The sequence below is a fragment of the Orycteropus afer genome, unplaced genomic scaffold, assembly GCF_000298275.1.
Source record: "Orycteropus afer afer isolate SDZICR_OR568_19922 unplaced genomic scaffold, OryAfe1.0 scaffold00008, whole genome shotgun sequence".
Lineage (NCBI taxonomy): Eukaryota > Metazoa > Chordata > Mammalia > Tubulidentata > Orycteropodidae > Orycteropus > Orycteropus afer.
The window spans coordinates 15,379,740-15,398,236 of NW_006921595.1; the positions used below are offsets into that span (position 1 = coordinate 15,379,740).

General features: G+C 39.4%; 1 protein-coding gene across 1 annotated transcript in view; it reads right to left on the minus strand.

The window, feature by feature from the left end:
- Positions 1-18,497, minus strand: part of SP4 (Sp4 transcription factor) — a 93,318-nt gene that overhangs the window by 8,165 nt on the left and 66,656 nt on the right. The window contains exon 4 of the mRNA XM_007945982.2: positions 16,570-16,769. Within this exon, the coding sequence (XP_007944173.2) occupies positions 16,570-16,769 (200 nt within the window). The remainder of the gene's footprint in view (positions 1-16,569; positions 16,770-18,497) is intronic.

The window sequence follows — 18,497 nt, forward strand, 5'->3', positions numbered from 1 at the left end:
CCCAGCCCCTAGAGCCTGGCACTTTGCACTTGGACTTAAAGCCTCCAAATTGTAAGAATAAACTCCTGTTTGTTAAGGCCATCCCATTTGTGGTATATTCCTGTCAGAGTGGCACTGGGTAACCATAACACCATACACGAAAGAATATGTTATCACAGTACATTATGTACTCTTAGTGTAAGTATTAGTTACTAATTTTCACCTTTAAGAATGAAATAATAAAGAAGAGACTTTAATGAAGAGATTGGAAGTAATAGTAACCTCAAGATAGAGAAAAGAGGGAAAGTCTACCTTGGGTGAGGGAAGCTGTGAGGTAAAAGGGACAGGAGATGAATGGCAGACATTGTAATATCAGTGTCATAGAATGGTGAGTCAAGAAATAACGTCTGGCCTGCGCACACTTAAAAAAAATTAATGCCTTTAGGTGGTACAAAGTGAAATACATCCTCAACTCTCAATACCAGAAGTTGACAGTGTCTAGAATTATCAATATTAAATCACTAAATAACAGTATATGTTTAGGTATATGACCATCATAAAAGAAAACAAAAATGCAGAAATAGTTAAAGCATTACACATAACTTTAGGGAGAACAGAAGCTGGGTCAAAGAGCCATTCTTTATTGTTGTAGAGCTCTTCTATATGATGTGCTTTTGAAATACCAAATGCATGTATCATTTTCAAACTTTAAAAAATTTATTTTTTAAAAAGCTGTTTTGGTTACTTCATGCCACTCTAACAGAAAATATACCACAAATGGGTTGGCTTTAACAAACAGGAGTTTATTCTCTTACAGCTCTGGAGGCTAAAAGTCCAAGTTCAAAATGCCAGGCCCTAGGGGCTGGGTGAAAGCCCCTTGACCTTGGGCTTCAGCTCTGCCTCCTGCTCCCGGCCCACTGAGGCTGGAGGCTTTTCTTCAGTCAGGCGGCTGCTGAGGCTGACAAGCCCAAGGTTGACAAATAAAACGCCACAGTCCCAAAATTACCAAACCACATGGCAGGCCACTGATTCAAGTCCCATTAACAGTCCCAAGATTGCAGACAACATGTAGGCTGCTGAACATGCAGGATTCAAGCGCGCCAAAAGCTGCAGACCATTCCCAAAGTTTCCCTTTATATACGGGAAGCACACCACATCCCTAAAGCAGCTACTCAGCTGCTTGCAGCCGATTCCACCATGGAGTTGACTGCCAGTCTCATCATAGAGAATAACTACCACCAGCTGCCCAGTCACTCAAAACCAGGCCCACCCAAGTTGACACATAACCTTAACTACCACAAGCAAATATATCTTCACTATATTCACTAGTAAATAAAAATATTTATTCATTCATATTGTTGTTGTTGTTAGGTGCCATCAAGTTGGCTCTGACTCACAGTGACCCTATTTACAACAGAAGGAAACACTGCCCTGTCCCATGCCATCCTCACAACCCTTGCTATACTTGAGCCCATTGTCACAGCAGTCACCATGCTCATCTATAACTCGAAGGTATCAACTTTTCTTTGGTCTTTCTTATTCCTTATCCAGCTTTTACGTGCATATGAGGCAAATGAAAATACCATGGCTTGGGTTAGGTACACCTTAGTTTTCAAGGTGACATTTTTGCTCTTCAACATTTTAAAGAGGTCTTTTGCAGCAGATTTGCCCAGTGCAATGCTATCTGATTTCTTAACTGCTGCTTCCATTGGTATTGATTGTGGAACCAAGTAATATGAAATCTTTGACAACTTCAATCTTTTTTCCATTTATTGTGATACTGCTTATTGGTCCAGTTGTGAGAATTTTTGTTTTCTTTATGTTGAGGTGTAATCCATACTGTAGCCTGTAGTCTTTAATCTTCATTGTTGTTGTTATGTGCCGTCAAGTCAGACCCGACTCATAGTGACCCTTCCTTGGGTTTCCAAGGAGGTATCACTACAGAAGTAGATTGCCCAACCCTCCTTCCAAGGAGTGGCTGATGGGTTTGAATCACCAGCCTTCTGGTTAGCAGTCAAGTGCCTTAGGCACTATGCTCTTCAAGTCATCTTCACTTTCAGTATGCAAACTTGTGCCATTTGCATATAAACAAGCAACAACAACAACCAAAAAAAAAAAAAAAATTCACCGCCTTGAGTTGATAGGAACCTTTCTTGGGTCCCAGGTGGCAGTATCTCTATGGAAGTAGATTGCCCCACCTTCCTTCTGTGGAGTGGCTGGTGGATTTGAACTGTCAGCCTTCTAGTTAGCAGTCAAATGCCTTAGGCACTATGCCATCAGAGGTTGTTAATGAGTCTTCCTCCAACCCTGATGATACATTCTTCTTCACATAGCACACCTTCTAGGATTATTGCTCAGCATACAGACTGGATAAATATGGTGAAAGGATACAACCCTGACACACACTCTTCCTGATTTTAAACCATGCATTATCCCCTTGTTCTGTTCAAATGACAGCCTCCTGGTCTATATACAGGTTCCTCATGAGCACAATTAGGTGTTCTGGAATTCCCATTCTTCTCAATGTCATCCACAATTTGTTATGATCCACAAAGTTGAATGTCTCTGCATACCCAATAAAATGCAGGTAAACTTTTTTTTTTTTTTTTAATTCTTTGCTTTTAGCCAAGATCCATCTGACATCAGCAATGATATCCACAGTTTCACATCCTCTTCTGAATTCAGCTTGCATTTCTGGAACTTCCCTGTCAACATACTGCTGCAACATTTTGAATTATCTTCAGCAAAATTTAACTTGTGTGTGGTATTAATGATATTGTTTGATAATTTCCACATTCTGTTGGATAACCTTTCTTTGGAATGGGCACAAATATGGATTTCTTCCAGTCAGGTAGCCAGGTAGCTGTCTTCCAAATTACTTGGCACAGATTAGTAAGTGCTTCTGGTGCTGTATCCATTTGTTGAAACATCTCAATGGGTATTCTGTCAATTCCTGAAGCCTTTATCTTTTGTTAATTCCTTCAGTGAGCTTTGACTTTTTCCTTCAATATCATTGGTTCTTTTTTTTAGTTTTTATTGTGATTTGGGTGAAAGTTTACAAAGCAAATGCATTTTCCATACAGCAGTTCATACACATTTTGTTTGATGATACTGACTGCAATTCTTGATAATGTAACAGCTCTCTTCCCACTTCCTCCCTGTGTCCTTCTTTCCTATGCATTCCTGCCCTGAGCTACCACCCTGTGTAAATACTACCATCTCTTCTCCCATGATTGATTGTTCTAAGGAGTGCATATCTACCTGATGTAAATGTTCACCCTATAGGCCTATTATTTGGCTGGAAGCCACAGGAGTGAGTTCAATTCCAGACATGAAAGGTAACTAGGGGCCAGAGTCTCAGGGATCTCATCAGGCTCTATTAGACCAGTAAACCCCGTGTTTTTTTTTAGGATTTTGAGTTTTGTTCCACATTGTTCTCCCACTCTATCCAGGATCTAATATCATTGGTTTGTGAACCTATGCCACCTCCTAAAATATCTGAACATCGACCAATTCTTTTTGGTACAGTGACTCTGTGTATTCTTTCTATCTTCTTTTGATATTCCCTGCATCATTCAATATTTTTCCCAAAGAATCCTTCAATATTACAACTCAAGGCTTGAATTTTTTCTTCAGTTCTTTCAGCTTGAAAAGTGCCTAGTGTGTTCTTACGTTTTGGCTTTCCAATTCCAGGTCTTTGCACATTTCATTATAATAACTGACTGTCTTCTTGATCTGCTCTTTGAAATCTTCTGTTCAGCTCTTTTATCTTGTCATTTCTTCCATTTGCTTTAGCTACTCTCTGTTCAAGAGCAAGTATCAGAGTCTCTTCTGACATCCATTTTGGTCTCCCCCCCCCCTTTTCTGTCTTTTTAATGACCTTTTGCTTTATGTATGGTGTTCTTCACGCCATTGACTGACTCATCTGGTTTGTGGTCACTAGTGTTCAATGTGTCTTATTTATTCTTCAGATAATCTCTCAATTGAGGTGGGATATAATCAAGGTCATATTTTGGCTCTCATGGACTTGTTTTAATTTTCTCCAGCTTAAATATGAACTTGCATGCGAACAGTTGATCATCTGTTCCACAGTCAGCTCCTGGCCTTGTTTTGGCTGAAAATATTGAGCTTTTCCATCATCTCTTTCCACAGATGTAGCTGATCTGATTTCTGTGTATTCCATCTGGCAAGGTCCATGTGTATAGACACCGTTTATGTTGTTGAAAAAAGATGTTTGCAATGAATAAGTTGTTGGTCTGCAAAATTCTATCATGCAATCTCCGGTGTCATTTCTATCACCACCAAGGCCATATTTTCCAAGAACCAATGATTCCCCTTTGCTTCCAACTTTCTCATTCCAATCACCAATAATAATCAATACATCTTGATTGCATGTTTGGCCAATTTCAGACTGCAAAAGTTGGTAAAAGTCTTCAATGTCTTCATCTTTGGCTTGAGTAGTTGGTGCGTAAATCTGAGTAATAGTATTAACTGGTTTTCCTTGTAGGCATGTGAATATTATCCTGTAACTGACAGCACTGTACTTATGAACAGATCTTGAAACATTCTTTTTGAGGATGAATGTGATGCCACCATACCTCTTCAATTTGCCATTCCCGGCATAGCAGACACATGATTCTCTGATTCAAAAATGGCCAAAACCAGTTCATGTCAGCTCACTAATGCCTACAATATCAACCTTTATGTGTTCTATTTCATTTTTTACAACGTCCAATCTTCCTAGATTCATACTTCGTACATCCCATGTTCCAATTATTAATGGATGTTTGCAGCTGTTTCTTCCCATTTTGAGTCATGCCCCATCAATGAATGGAGGTCCCAAAAGTTTTACTCTAACCACATCATTAAAAGTTGACTCTGCTTTGAGGAGGAGGCAGCTGTTCCCCATTCGTATCTTGAGTGCCTTCCAACGTGAGTGGTTCATCTCTGGCACTGTAATGAATAATGGTTCTGGGCTAGTCATAAAGTTTTCTAGTAATATATCAGACAGTGTTTCACTGCTATTCAAAAGATTTTCAATGGTCAATTGTTTTTTTCAGAAGTGGATGGCCTCATCCTTCTTTTCTGTCTTAGTATGGAAGCAATGCTGAAGCCTGTTCACCATGGGTAACCCTGCATATACTTAAAATACTGGTGGCATAGCTTCTAGCCTCATAGCAACATGCAAGCCACAACAGTATGAAAAACTGACACTTGTGTCAGTACTGTGTATGCATTCATTGTAAATCATTAAGGACCCCAGGTAGAGCAGTGGTTAAAGCACTCAGCTGCTAACCAAAGGGTTGGAGGTTCAAACTCACCAACTACTCAGCAGAAGAAAAATGTGGCAGTTTGCTTCTGTAAAGATTTACAGCCTTGGAAAGCCTACAGGGGCGTTCCATATGAATGAACGAATGAATGAATCGAATATGAGTTGGATCTGACTTGACGGCAGTTGAGTTATACTAAAATGAGGTAGTGGACTTCTGGCAAGATGGTGGAATAGGCAGACAAACTACATAGACTCTCTGCAACAAAGCAATGAGAAACCAATTGAAGCAGATACAGAAGATGATCCTGTAATCCTGAACGTTGAAGGGAAGTATAGAGAAGTGGATTAAATACCAACTAGTAGAGAAAACTGAATGAAAACTGAATGAGACAAATGGACCACAAACTTTCAGCTGTCCTGACACCATGGCCAATTTGAATACTTAAAAGTGGAACTCTGATCTGGGCAGCAACCTAAGAATTGGCTCTGCTTGCCAAGGACTGCAGGGGCAACTGGTGGCTGATGACTAGAAAGGAGAACAGTGAATAAGGAAACAAAGAGAGCTGTAGACTGTCAGCTGTCCTGAGGGTTCAGCCATTTTGAATATTTGTGAGTGGCAAAGCCATTTTGAGTATTTGCAAGCAGCGTTTTGATCTGGATAACCAAACCAAACCAAACTCATAGCCGTCAAGTTGGCTCTGACTCACAGCGACCCCTCCTTGGGTTTCTGGGGTGGTATCACTATGGAAGTAGATTGCCCAACCTTCCTTCTGAGGAGTGTCTGGTGGGTTTGAACCACCAGCCTTCTGGTTAGCAGTCAAATGCCAAGGAGGACAGCATGAGCAAATGCACTGGATGCTGATGACTAGAAAGATGTGATATTCCCTTTGTTATTCATGTCTCACATACCCTCTTGGTGAACAGAGGTGTGGCCATCTCCTACCTCCACCCACTTTCTGGACCAGCAGGAATTACATCCTGGTCTGTGTGCCCTGACAGAGCCTGGGTGCCATTCCCTCCTCCCACTTTTATTTTTGTTTTTTTATTATTCTTATTTTCTTCCTTTCTTTTGATTATCTGTCTCTTTCCCTTCCCTGATTCTTGTTTTTCCTTTATAAAATTTCTCTCTTCCCTTTTCCTGGTTCCCTTTTTTTTCCTCTTCTTTTGGTTCTTCCCATTCCCTGATTTTCTTATTATTCTTTTTCTCTTGCTCTTTTCTCTTATTCCCTCTTCCCTAGATATTGTGCATGGTTTTCTGTCTTCCACTCAGAACCCATCCCCCCTAAAAAAAATCCCACTAGAAGAAAATACAAATTTTGGTTTTTTGTAAAAAAATTTTTCTTCTCATTTATTGCCTTTTCTTTTCCTTTGTGATTGTTCCTGTTTATGCTGTTTGTGCTTTTTCTTCTCCTGTGTTTTTTTTTTTTTTTTTTTTTTTCTGTCTGGGTCAAAGACAGCAACCATGCCCACACCACCAAACCACACTTGTACCTTCTCCAGCCCCACCCACTGGATGAGGGCAATGACTTGTTTCTGCACCAAATGACCAATGATAGATGGCAACCAACACCAGCTCAACTGACCCTCAACTGCTTTTCACAAACAGCTAACAGAGATCTGTGCACACACTCTCATTCTCTATCACACCCCACCAGGAGACAGGTAATGAGTGTCTAAGTGCTGCCAACTAGTGAATACAGGAGCACAGTACTCTGCTCACTCAGATATATTCAAACAAAATAAAGAAAAATAAAAAATCTTGGGTGAATCACACCAACATATAATCACCAATTAAATATAAACACAATGACATCACAATGTCTCAGAGACAATTAACCATCCCAGTCCACAAAAAGAAGATAAAGTAGTACAAACAAGGGACCAGATCCAGAAAACTTCCCTGAGTTTCTTCCCTGAGGAAGAACTGCAGCACTGGAACTCCCTGGTAAGAAATTAAAAAGATTTACATTTAGGTACCCGACGGCACATAACAACAACAACCACCTTCAATGGATAGAGAGACAGAGCAAAGAAAACACTGACCAAATTAAGAAAAGCACAGAAATTTCTATAACAATTTAGGAAAACAATATAAGAAGAAAGTGACAAAATTAATGAAAAATTAGAAACCATACAAAAACACAAACAGAAATTCAGAAGATTAATACTAAGATTTCAGAAATAGGTAGCACATTGAGTGCACTTCTTTCCACTTTCTTCCTTTGCCCAAAGGAGTAGACTCAAATCAATGGAAAAGAAAAAATCAGAGAGAATGAAGACAAATACCTCAATACTAGTTTGGTAAGGGATAAATCAGAAAAAAATATCAAAACAAAATGAAGAAATCCTTAGATTCATGTGAGATACCATCAAGAGGAATAACTTACATGTGATTTGAATTCCAGAACAGGAAGAGACAAATAAAACCATGGAGAAAACTGTGGAAGATTTGTTGGAAGTGAATTTCCCTAATATGATGAAAGATGAAAAGACATCTATGAAAGAATTTCAAGGAACCCCAAACAGTATAGACCCCAAAAGAAAATCATCAATACATATCATAATCCAACTCACCAATATCAAAGACAAAGAAAAAATCCTGAAAGCAGCATGGGAAAAACAAAAAATTACCTACAAAGGGGCAACCAATAAAACTAAGCTCTGCTTTTGTGACAGGAACCATGAAGGCAAGAAGGCAACGGGATGATACAAGAAAAAAACTGCCAACAAAGAATGATATACCCAGCAAAACTGTCCTTCACATATGATGGTGAAATTAGGACATTTCCAGAGAAACAGAAATTAAGGGAATTAAAATAAGATAATATATTTGAAATATCTGATATATGGCAGCTGATCAATAAATGTAAGTTCTATTTCCCCTTATACCCTATATGTGCCTTGGTACAGGTTATATTTTAAAGTCTAATTCAATAATCTATTCAAATTATTGATTTATTAAAAAATTAAATATTAAGTCCCAAATATGTGCCAGATATATTCTAGGTAAGGAAGGTGAAATGTTCTAAACAAACAAACAAACAGAAATGAAACATGCTTTACTAGCTATCAAAGCTTACTAGAAAACCTCTGGTACAGTATTAGTACAGGAACCAAAAAATAGATAAAAGCTTCAGAACAGAGAACCTGGAAACTGACTTAGAAATCCTTAAATTTGACATTGTATATGAGATTAATTTCATTACAAATCAATGAAGAACGAGCTATTGAAGAAATGGTTTTCAGTATGTTAGAAACATAAAATTATATCCCTATTTTATCTCATCTTAAATTTCACACCAATAAAAGATCAAACTTAGAAAAATAAAACTTTAAAGCTATTAGAGGGGAAAAGAAAAAAGCTTTTATGATTTCAGGACAGGGTAGAACTTCATAAACAAAAAACAAAGACAAAGTACAAGATTAGGAGCTCTGGTAGCCTAGTGCCTAAGGCACTTGACTGCTAACCAGAAGGCTGGCAGTTCAAATCCAGCAGCCGCTCCTCAGAAGGAAGGTTGGGTAATCCTACTTTTGTAGTGGTACCGCCTCGGAAACCCAAGGAGGGGTTGCTATGAGTCGGGGCCAACTCGATGGCACAAAACAACAACACTACAAACAGCAATTTAAAACTTCTATATGATAAACATAAAAGGCTAGCAATACGGAGCAGGATACACAAATCAGTAAGAAAAAGGAAAGCCCAAAAGAAAAAAGGAAAGGAAATAATAAAGGAAAGAAATGTAAATGATCAATATGCATTTAAAAATGAGCCACCATTTTGTTGTTACTTGATGGTCATAGGGACCCTATGGACAATGGAATGAAATGTTGCCTCGTCCTGTGCCATCCTCACAATCACTGTCATGTATGAGCCCATTGCTGCAGGCACTGATGTCAACCCACCTCACGAATGGTCTTCCTCTTTTTTCACTGATATACTTTCTGCAGGACTGTTTCCTTCTGATAACATAACCAAAGTACAAGAGACGATTTCTTGAAAATTCTCTCTTCTAAGAAGCATTCTAGCTATACATATTCCTAGATAGATTTGTGCATGCTTCTAGCCATCCATGGTACATTCAATACTCTTTTCCAGCACCACAATTCAAATACACCAATTCACCTTTGGCCTTCCTTATTCATTGTCCAGCTTTTACATGCATATGGGGAGACTGAAAATTCCACAGCTTGGGTCAGGAATACTTTAGTCCTCAGGGTGACATCTTTGATTTTAAACACTTTAAAGAGGTCTTTTGCAGAAGATTTTCCCAATGCAATAACGCGTCATTTGACTTCTTTTTCTTTTTTTTTCCTATACAGACCCTTTAATTAAGCCTTATACAGAACAAAGACAAAATGAAGACAATCATCCAGGATAAGGGAGACCATCGGCATGCACACAGTATAGAGGGAGAATGGAGTCCGATGACTCCTAGCCATAGGGCTAATTATATATAATAAAAAACAAAGGAAATCATCACAAAATCATGATTGGTGGCAAGTTAATTCATCACTGTCTCAGGCAGGACTGCAGACACAGGAAAAGGACCATGATTGGGATCTGTATACAACTGCAGATTAAAAATGGTTACAAGATTGGTTCTGGGGCTTTACCACCTGGCAACATGGTGGCCAGGATATGACTTATAACCATGTGGCCCTGAGTCAGAGTCACCAGGACTCCACTTTTAACTTAATTAACATCCCACTATTTTCAGTAAATAATTAAGGACAGATGCATGCATGTTCCCTGGTTCTTTGTGTAAACCTGAGGGCCAAACTGCCCCTCCTTGAGTTTATCTTGGAGTTGTAATGTACTTTCAACCACACTCTTCCTGAGGGCAAACTGCCCCACCTTAGGTTTACCCAATATCTGTGTACACAGCCACATTGCTGGTTTAATGATTAGAAAGAACTCAAACAGCATATGAGTTTATGTCAAGACTCAAAATGGAGTTAGGGCTCCCACTGTAGACTGCAGCCTTCCACAAACCAAGCACTTTGGGATTTAAACTTAATACATTTCTCTTCTGATCATCATTTTATTTAAAATCCTTTGGTTACACTTAGGCTGGTGAGGTTTCTTCTGCACAGACCAGTTGATGGCTCCTTAGGCGGCTGTTTTAGGACAAACTTTTAACGCTAGCGTCATTTGACTGCTGCTTCCATGGGCACTGAGAGTGTAGCCAAGTAAAATTAAATTGCTGAGAACTTCCATACTTTCTCATTTATCATGATGCTGCTTATGGGTCCAGTTGTGAGGATTTTTGTTTTATGTTCAAGTGTAATCCATACTTGAAGGCTGTTATTTCTAATCGTCATCAGTCAGTAAGTACTTCAAGTCTTCCCTTTTAGTATACTAGCCTGTATCATCTGCATATTCTAGGTTAATGAATCTTCCTCCAATCTTGATGCCATGTTCTTCTTCACGTAGCCCAGCTTCTCAGATTATGTGTCAGTATACAGACTATGTATGGTGAAAGGATATACTCCTCACTCATACCTTTCCTGAGTTTAAAGCACACAGTATCTCTTTGTTCTGTTTCAATGACTTTCTCTTGGTCTACGTACAGTTTCGACAGTGAATACAATTATGTGTTCTGCAATTCCCATTCTTTGCAATGTTATCCATAATCTGTTATGATACACATGGTTGAATGTCTTTGCATAGTCAGTAAAACACATGTCAATAAAACATCCTTAGTCAATAAATATCCATAGTCAATAAAACATCCATGTAGCATAGTGTGTGCCTAAGGCATTTGACTGCTAACCAGAAGGCTGGTGGTTCAAACCTACCAGCCACTCCTCAGAAGGAAGACTGGGCAATCTACTTCCATAGTGATACTGCTTTGGAAGGGAGTTCTGGTAGCATAGTGCCTAAGGCACTTGACTGCTAACCAGAAGGCTGGCGGTTCAAACCCACCAGCCACTCCTCGGAAGGAAGATGGGGCAATCTATTTCCATAGTGATACTGCCTCGGAAATCCAAGGAGGGGTCACTATGAGTCGGATCTGACTCAATGGCTCGGTCAGTCAATAAAACATCCTTTTGGTATTTGCTATCAGCAATGATATCCCTCATTCCATCTTCTCTTCAGGCTCTGGCTTGAATTTCTGTTAGTTTCCTATCAATGTACTTCTGTACCATTTTTTAATTATCTCCAGCAAAATACACTGTGATATTAATGATGCTGTTCAATAATTTCCACATTTTGTTGGATCACCTTTTTTGGAATGGGTACTGCAGTGTAGTAAATTACTTAGTGTGGCTTTTCTACCCATAAGTCTTTATAAACTCCAAGGTGGGATTTTCTATGAGCAACTGAGGAGCTCCTGATTGCTGAAGTTGTCCACCTGGAGTATTTCTGTTGGGAGTGGCACAAAACAATGTTCTGGGAGGTTCCCACTCTCTCTCTCAGGTGCTTAGAGTTCTGATGCTATGATTGGCTAGTTTGACCACTCTGCCGGCTCAAAAGGAGGTCTCCTAGAGGCAGAACTCTCTCTGACTGTTGGTTGAGGAAGACGTGCTGCCGAAAAAGACACGTGCTGCTGGAAGAGACACGCGTTGCTGAGTAAGACACCAAGGGACATGCACTGCTGGGGGAGAGACTGTGAGAGACTTGGCTGAGAGAGAGTGGGCTGGGAGAGAGACTGAGTGTTTTTCCTGAACTTGAATTATAGTCTGGTGCTTCCCTAATAAACCTCATAATCTGTGAGTTGTGTGTGGCCACTGCAGCGAATTATCGAACCCAGGAGAGAGGTGGTGGTGCTTTGGGAGGAACAGTTGGTGAAAGGGCTGGAGGGAGGCAGCATGTCTGGCCTTGCAGGAATTGGCCTGGGGCTATTAATGGTGATTCTGCCTTCCTCTTGTGGGGTTCTAGGAGGTCAGAATATGTGGCCTCCTTGCCCTTTTTGCAGTGTACAAATATGAATCTCTTCTAGTTGGTTGGCCAGGTAGCTGTCTTCCAAATTTCTTGGCAAAGCTGAGTAAGCGCTTCTAGCATTGCATTTGTTTATGGAAAAATCTAAATTGCTATTCTGTCAATTCTTGGAGTCTGGTTTTTTGCTAGTGTTTTCCACACAGCTTGGATTTCTTCCTTCAATACTAACTGGTTCTATATACGTTACCTCCTGAAATGGCTGAACATAGACCAGCTCTTTTTGATACAGTCACTGTATATTTCTTCCATCTTCTTCTGATGCTTCTTGTACCATTCAGTATTTTGTCCATAGTATCCTTCAATACTGCCACTTGATACCATTTTAGACTGATAAAAATGTTCTAAATTTGATACTACTGAGTGTTGGTGAGGATACACAAAATGGAAACTCTTAATCACCACTATGGAGGAAAGACTCTAACAACCACCTTAGGGACTATTTGGCCATTGTCTAGGAAAACCAACCATCATATACTTTCTCTACAATCCAATAATTTCACTTCTCGTACATGTTCAACCTTACGTTTATGGCAGTAAAGTCTGTAATAGTGAAGAAGAAAAAAAAAAGCTAGCAATAACCTAATTGGTTTGGGAAATGAATAGAATAAATACAATTGGGCCTGACATAAATTACTTCATGTCAATTAAAAGAAATACATATATGCACACATACATATACATCAACTTGGGCTGATCTCAAAACATAGTGATGGATAAAATTATGACAGGGCAATATAGCACGTATATATTTTCATAATACACACAAGGTATTTTACATATATATCCACTAGCAATACATGGAAGAGTATTAAAAACATACACAATAAATTCATGGTAGCTGTTATCTTTGATAGTTAGAAGGATAAACATGATGGCAAATCACCAGTGACTATCTCTTTCCTTAAAAGACAGCAATAAAAAAACGGAGTTATGAAGATCACCAAAAGATCATAACCCAACTCTTTTTGTCTATTCAAACCCTGACCAAAAAAAAATAACATGTGAATTCAACATGGTAAGAGTATAATCCACCACTTCTCTGTCAATTTGTCATACTGTGGTGGCTTGTGTGTTGCTGTAAGGCTGGAGGCTATGCCACCAGTACTTCAAATACCAGCAGGGTCACCCACGGTGGACAGGTTTTAGCAGAGCTTCCAGACGAAGACAGACTGTGAAGAAAGAAGGGGCCAGCCACTTCTGAAAGAGCTGGCCAGTGAAAATCTTATGAATAGCAGTAAAACTCTGTCTGGACATATTACTGGAAAACTATGAATAGCCCTGAAACACTGTCTGATACAGTGCCAGAAGAGGAGCTTCTCAAGTCGGAGGGCACTCAAAATGTGACTGGGGAAGAGCTGCCTCCTGAGTAGAGAGCCGAACTTAATGACATGGATGGAGTAAAGCTTTCAGGACCTCCATTTGCTTAAGTGGCATGACTCAAAATTGGGAGAAACAGCTGTAAAAATCCATTAATAAGTAGAACATAGAATGTACGCAATATGAATCTAGGTAAATTACAAGTTGTCAAAGATGAAATGGAATGCATAAAGATCGATATCCTACACAACAGTGAGCTGAAATGGACTGGTTTGGGCCATTCTGAATCAGACAACCATATAATCTACTGTGCCAGGAATGACAAACTGAAGAGGAATGGCATGGTATTCATCGTCACAAAGAATGTTTAAGATCTACCTTGAAGTACAATGCTATCAGTGATAGGATAATATCCATATGCCTACAAGGAAGGCCAGTTAACACTGGGAGCTCCAGTATTATTCAAATTTACACACGAACCACCAAAGACAAAGATGAGGAAATTGAAGACTTTTACCAACTTGGTCTGAAACTGACCAAACATGCAATCAAGATGTGTTGATTATCACTGGTGATTGGAATGCAAAAGTTGGAAACAAAGAATCACCTGTAGTTGGAGAATATGGCCTTGGTGATAGAAATAACGCTGGAGATTGCATGATGGAATTTTGCAAGACCAACAACTGATTCACTCAAGTATCTTTTTTCAACAACATAAACAGCGACTACACACATGGACTTTGCCAGATGGAGTACACAGGAATCAGATCAACTACATCTGTGGAAAGAGGTACTGAGAAACTCAGTCTCTTCAGCCAAAACAAGGCCAGGAGCTGATTGTGGAACAGACTATCAACTGCTCATGTGGAAGTTCAAATTGAAGCTGAAGACAATGAAAACAAGTCCAAGAAAGCCAAAATATGACCTTGATTATATTTCTCCTAAAGAACAGATTTGATGCATTGAACACCAATGACTGAAAACTAGAGGGATTATGGGATGACATGAAGAACATCATCCACAAAGAAAGCAAAAGGTCGTTAAAGACTGAAAAGGAAGAAAAGACCAAAATGGATGTCAGAAGAGACTCTGAAACTTGCCCTTGAATGGAGAGTAGCTAAAGCAAGCGAAGAATCAACAGGATAAAAGAGGTGAACAGACGATTTCAAAGATCAGCTCAAGAAGACAAAGTCAATTATTTCAATGAGATGCACAAAGACTTGGGAGTTAGAAAACCAAAAAGGAGGAACTTGCTTGGTATTTCTCAAGCTGAAAGAACTGAAGGAAAAATTCAAGCCTCAAGTTGCAATACTGAAAGATTCTATGGAAAAAATACTGAATGATGCAGGAAACATCAAAAGACGATGAAGAATATATAGAATATATATTATATAGAATATATACCAAAAAGAATTGGTCGATGTTCATCCATTTCAGGAGGTGGCATATGATCAAGAACCAATGGTATTGAAGGAAGAAGTCGAAGCTGCACTGAAAGAACTGGTGAAAAACAATGCTATCGATGGAATACCCATTGAGATGTTTCAACAAATGAATGCCATGCTGGAGGCACTCACTCATCTATGCCAGAAATTTGGAAGACAGCAGCCTGGCCAACTGACTGGAAAAGATCCATATCTGTATCCATTCCAAAGAAAGATGGTCCCACAAGATGTGGAAATTACTGAACAGAATTATTAAAATCACATGCAAGTAAAATCTTGCTGAAGATAATTCAAAACTGGTGGCAGCAGTATAGTGACAGGGAACTTTCTGAATTACAAGCTGGATCTAGAAGAGGAAATGGAATGAGGGATATCGTTGCTGATGTTAGATAGATCTTGGCTGAAAGCAAAGAATACCAGAAAGATGTTTACTTGTGTTTCACTGACTATACAAAAGCATTTGATTGCGTGGATCATAACAAATTATGGATAACAGTGAGCAGAATGGGGATTCCAGAACACTTAATTGTGCTCTTGATGAACCTATACATGGATGAGGAGGTTGTCATTCAAATAGAACAAAGGGATACCACATGGTTTAAAATCAGGAAGGCAATGTGTCAGGGTTGTATCCTTTCACCATACTTTGAAAGTGAGGATGACTTGAAGAACTTACTGATAAAGATTAAAGACTACAGTCTGCAGTATGGATTATACCTCAACATAAAGAAAACAAAAAATCCTCACAACTGGACCAATAAAGAGCATCATGATAAATGGAGAAAAGATTGAAGTTGTCAAAGATTTCATATTACTTGGTTCCACAATCAACACCAATGGAAGCAGCAGTCAACACATCAGACAATGTATTGCACTGAGCAAGTCTGCAGCAAAAGACCTGTTTAAAATGCTAAAAAGCAAAGATTTCTCTTTGAAGACTAAGGTGAACCTAACCCAAGGTATGATATTTTCAATTACCTCATACATGCATGTGAAAGCTGGACTGTGAATAAAGAAGACCAAGGAAGAGTTGATGCTTCTGAGTTGTGTTGGTGGATATGGATAGTACCATGGACTGCCAAAAGAATGAACAAATCTGTCCTGGAAGAAGTGCAGCCAGAATGCCCCTTGGAAGTGAGAACGGCTAGACTTCGTCTTATCTACTTTGTTCATGTTATCAGAAGGGACCATGCCCTAAAGAAGGATATCATGCTTCATAAAGTGGAGGGTCAACAAAAATGGGAAAGGCCCTCAAAGATGGATTGACACGGTAGCTGCAACGATGGGCTCAGGGACAGCAAAGATTGTGAGGCTGGCACAGGACCGGGCAGTATTTCATTCTGTTGTACAGAGGGTGGTTGTGAGTTGGAGATGACTCAATAGCATCTAACAAGGAGAATACAATAGAATAAACCCTAGTTCACATAAATATAGTGAAATAACTTCAGAATAAACTGTCACTCAGAAATGAGTTAAAATTTTTTTATCTTAAGCATCTTCCATATAACCACTACAGTCAATTCTTTCCCCTTAATTTGCTTATTTCTAATATGACAGAGAAAAACAATGGACAGATAAATAAAAAGTACAATTCCTAGAATAAATCAACTAACCTGTGTGGGTTCTTCTATGCCTCTGAAGCTCATCACTCCTTGTGAATCTTTTTCCACAAAACATCCAGTTGCATACAAAAGGTCTTTCTCCAGTATGCCAGCGAAGATGTGCCCGTAGATGAGATGTTTTACCATACACTTTCCCACATCCTTCAATATGACAGATGTGTTGTTTCTTTTTTCCTGGTTCATTACTGCCTCTAATGAAAACCAAAACCAAACATTAATTATACTCCCAAACACTGAGGTGTAACTATGGAATAATAAAAGGGAATCAAGATAACTAAAAGATGCTTTTCTGGATTATGTTGTTGTTGTTGCTGTTATGTGCCATTGAGTTGGATATATGTTTTTTTTTAAAAATCATGATTCCACAAATACAAATAAAATCAGAAAATCTGCAGTAACAAAGTGAAAGATGTCTGTACACAAAATACAAAACTGCTATGAGAATGTGTTAATCTCAGTTTATAATCTACCTTGCAAGTCATGTTGTTTCCCTAGTAAGTTCTGCCTTTAGAAAAGAATTTCTTTAAGTTATTCATAACACTTAAAACCTCTCTTCTACGTTTCTAAAAGGACAGTAATCCCCAGTTAAAAGTGCAGGTGTAAAGTTTCACTCCTGGTATCCCAGTCTGACAAGCTCCATGAACCTGCAATCCAGAGAAATTGTATAAATTATTTTAGAGTTTCTGGAAATGGTCTTAAAGACATACAGCATCTGAAGAAACACTTTAAATAAACAAATAAAATCTAATAAAACTTAGCAAAAACATCAAGTCTGTGTATTTAAATCAAGAGCCACTCCCTCCTTTTCTCCTCCCAGCTTCCTGAGATAGAAAGTGCACTCCAACTGGGTACAGTCAAAAAACACCGTGCTCTCTTCTCCTCCAAGCTCCCAGCCAGAGGGCTATCTTCACAAGGAGGACATAATGTCAGCATTTCCTCACCCTAACCCTAGCTACCTGTTGCTAAGGTGAAATTCTGGGGCAATGAGGATGAGTGGGAGGAGTTACCTTCTTCCATCCAGACTCCACCTGTAGAAAGGAAGCTCTATTTTGGATGTGGTATGCTGAGAATATAGAAGCTGGATCACCCTCACTCCAATGCAGTACTGTTGTTGTGTGCTGTCAAGTCAAGTATGATTCATAAAGACTATAAAGGACAGAGTTGTTGTTGTTGTTGTTATGTGCCGTCGAGTCAGCCCTGACTCATAGCGACCCCTCCTTGGGTTTCCGAGGCAGTATCACTACGGAAGCAGGATTGCCCAACCTTCCTTCCGAGGAGTGGCTGGTGGGTTTGAACCGTCAGCCTTCTGGTTAGCAGTCAAGTGCCTTAGCCACTATGCTACCAGAGCTCCCAAAGGACAGAGTAGAACAGTCTAATAAAGTTTCCTAGGCAGATCATCAGGTCTTTTGTCCCAAGGAGCAGCTAGTGGGTTTCAACTGCTGACTTTTCAGACAGCAGCCTAATGCTTAACCACTGGGTTCCTATACTGCTCATTAGTAGTTCATAAGTCAGAGGTTCCAGCCAAGTGATGCAATCCAAGAGCACCCAAGGCATCAACCTTCCTCTCCTCCACCAAGCATGCAACTCCTAAGATGGGGTATTACTCAGAAATACATCATTATCTCCATTTTTTTGGTTTGGTTTAAACCATGGCTCAGAGACTCTGTCTAGGGCTCCCCCTAGGCCATAAAATAGGTTCAAATCTCTTCCCAAAGGAACTGATTTCATTTGCACCAGAGTATGGAGAAGTACAAGTCTAAAGGCTCTTTTCCCAAACAGTGGGTACTATGGCAAAAAGCAACTGGAAAGAGACTGACAGATTCTTTGCACAGACTAAACTCTTAAGCTGGCCAAGTTTGTCAGGGAAACCTATGAGAAGCCCAACCTAGGATCAGAACAAATCGCAAATACTGACTTCA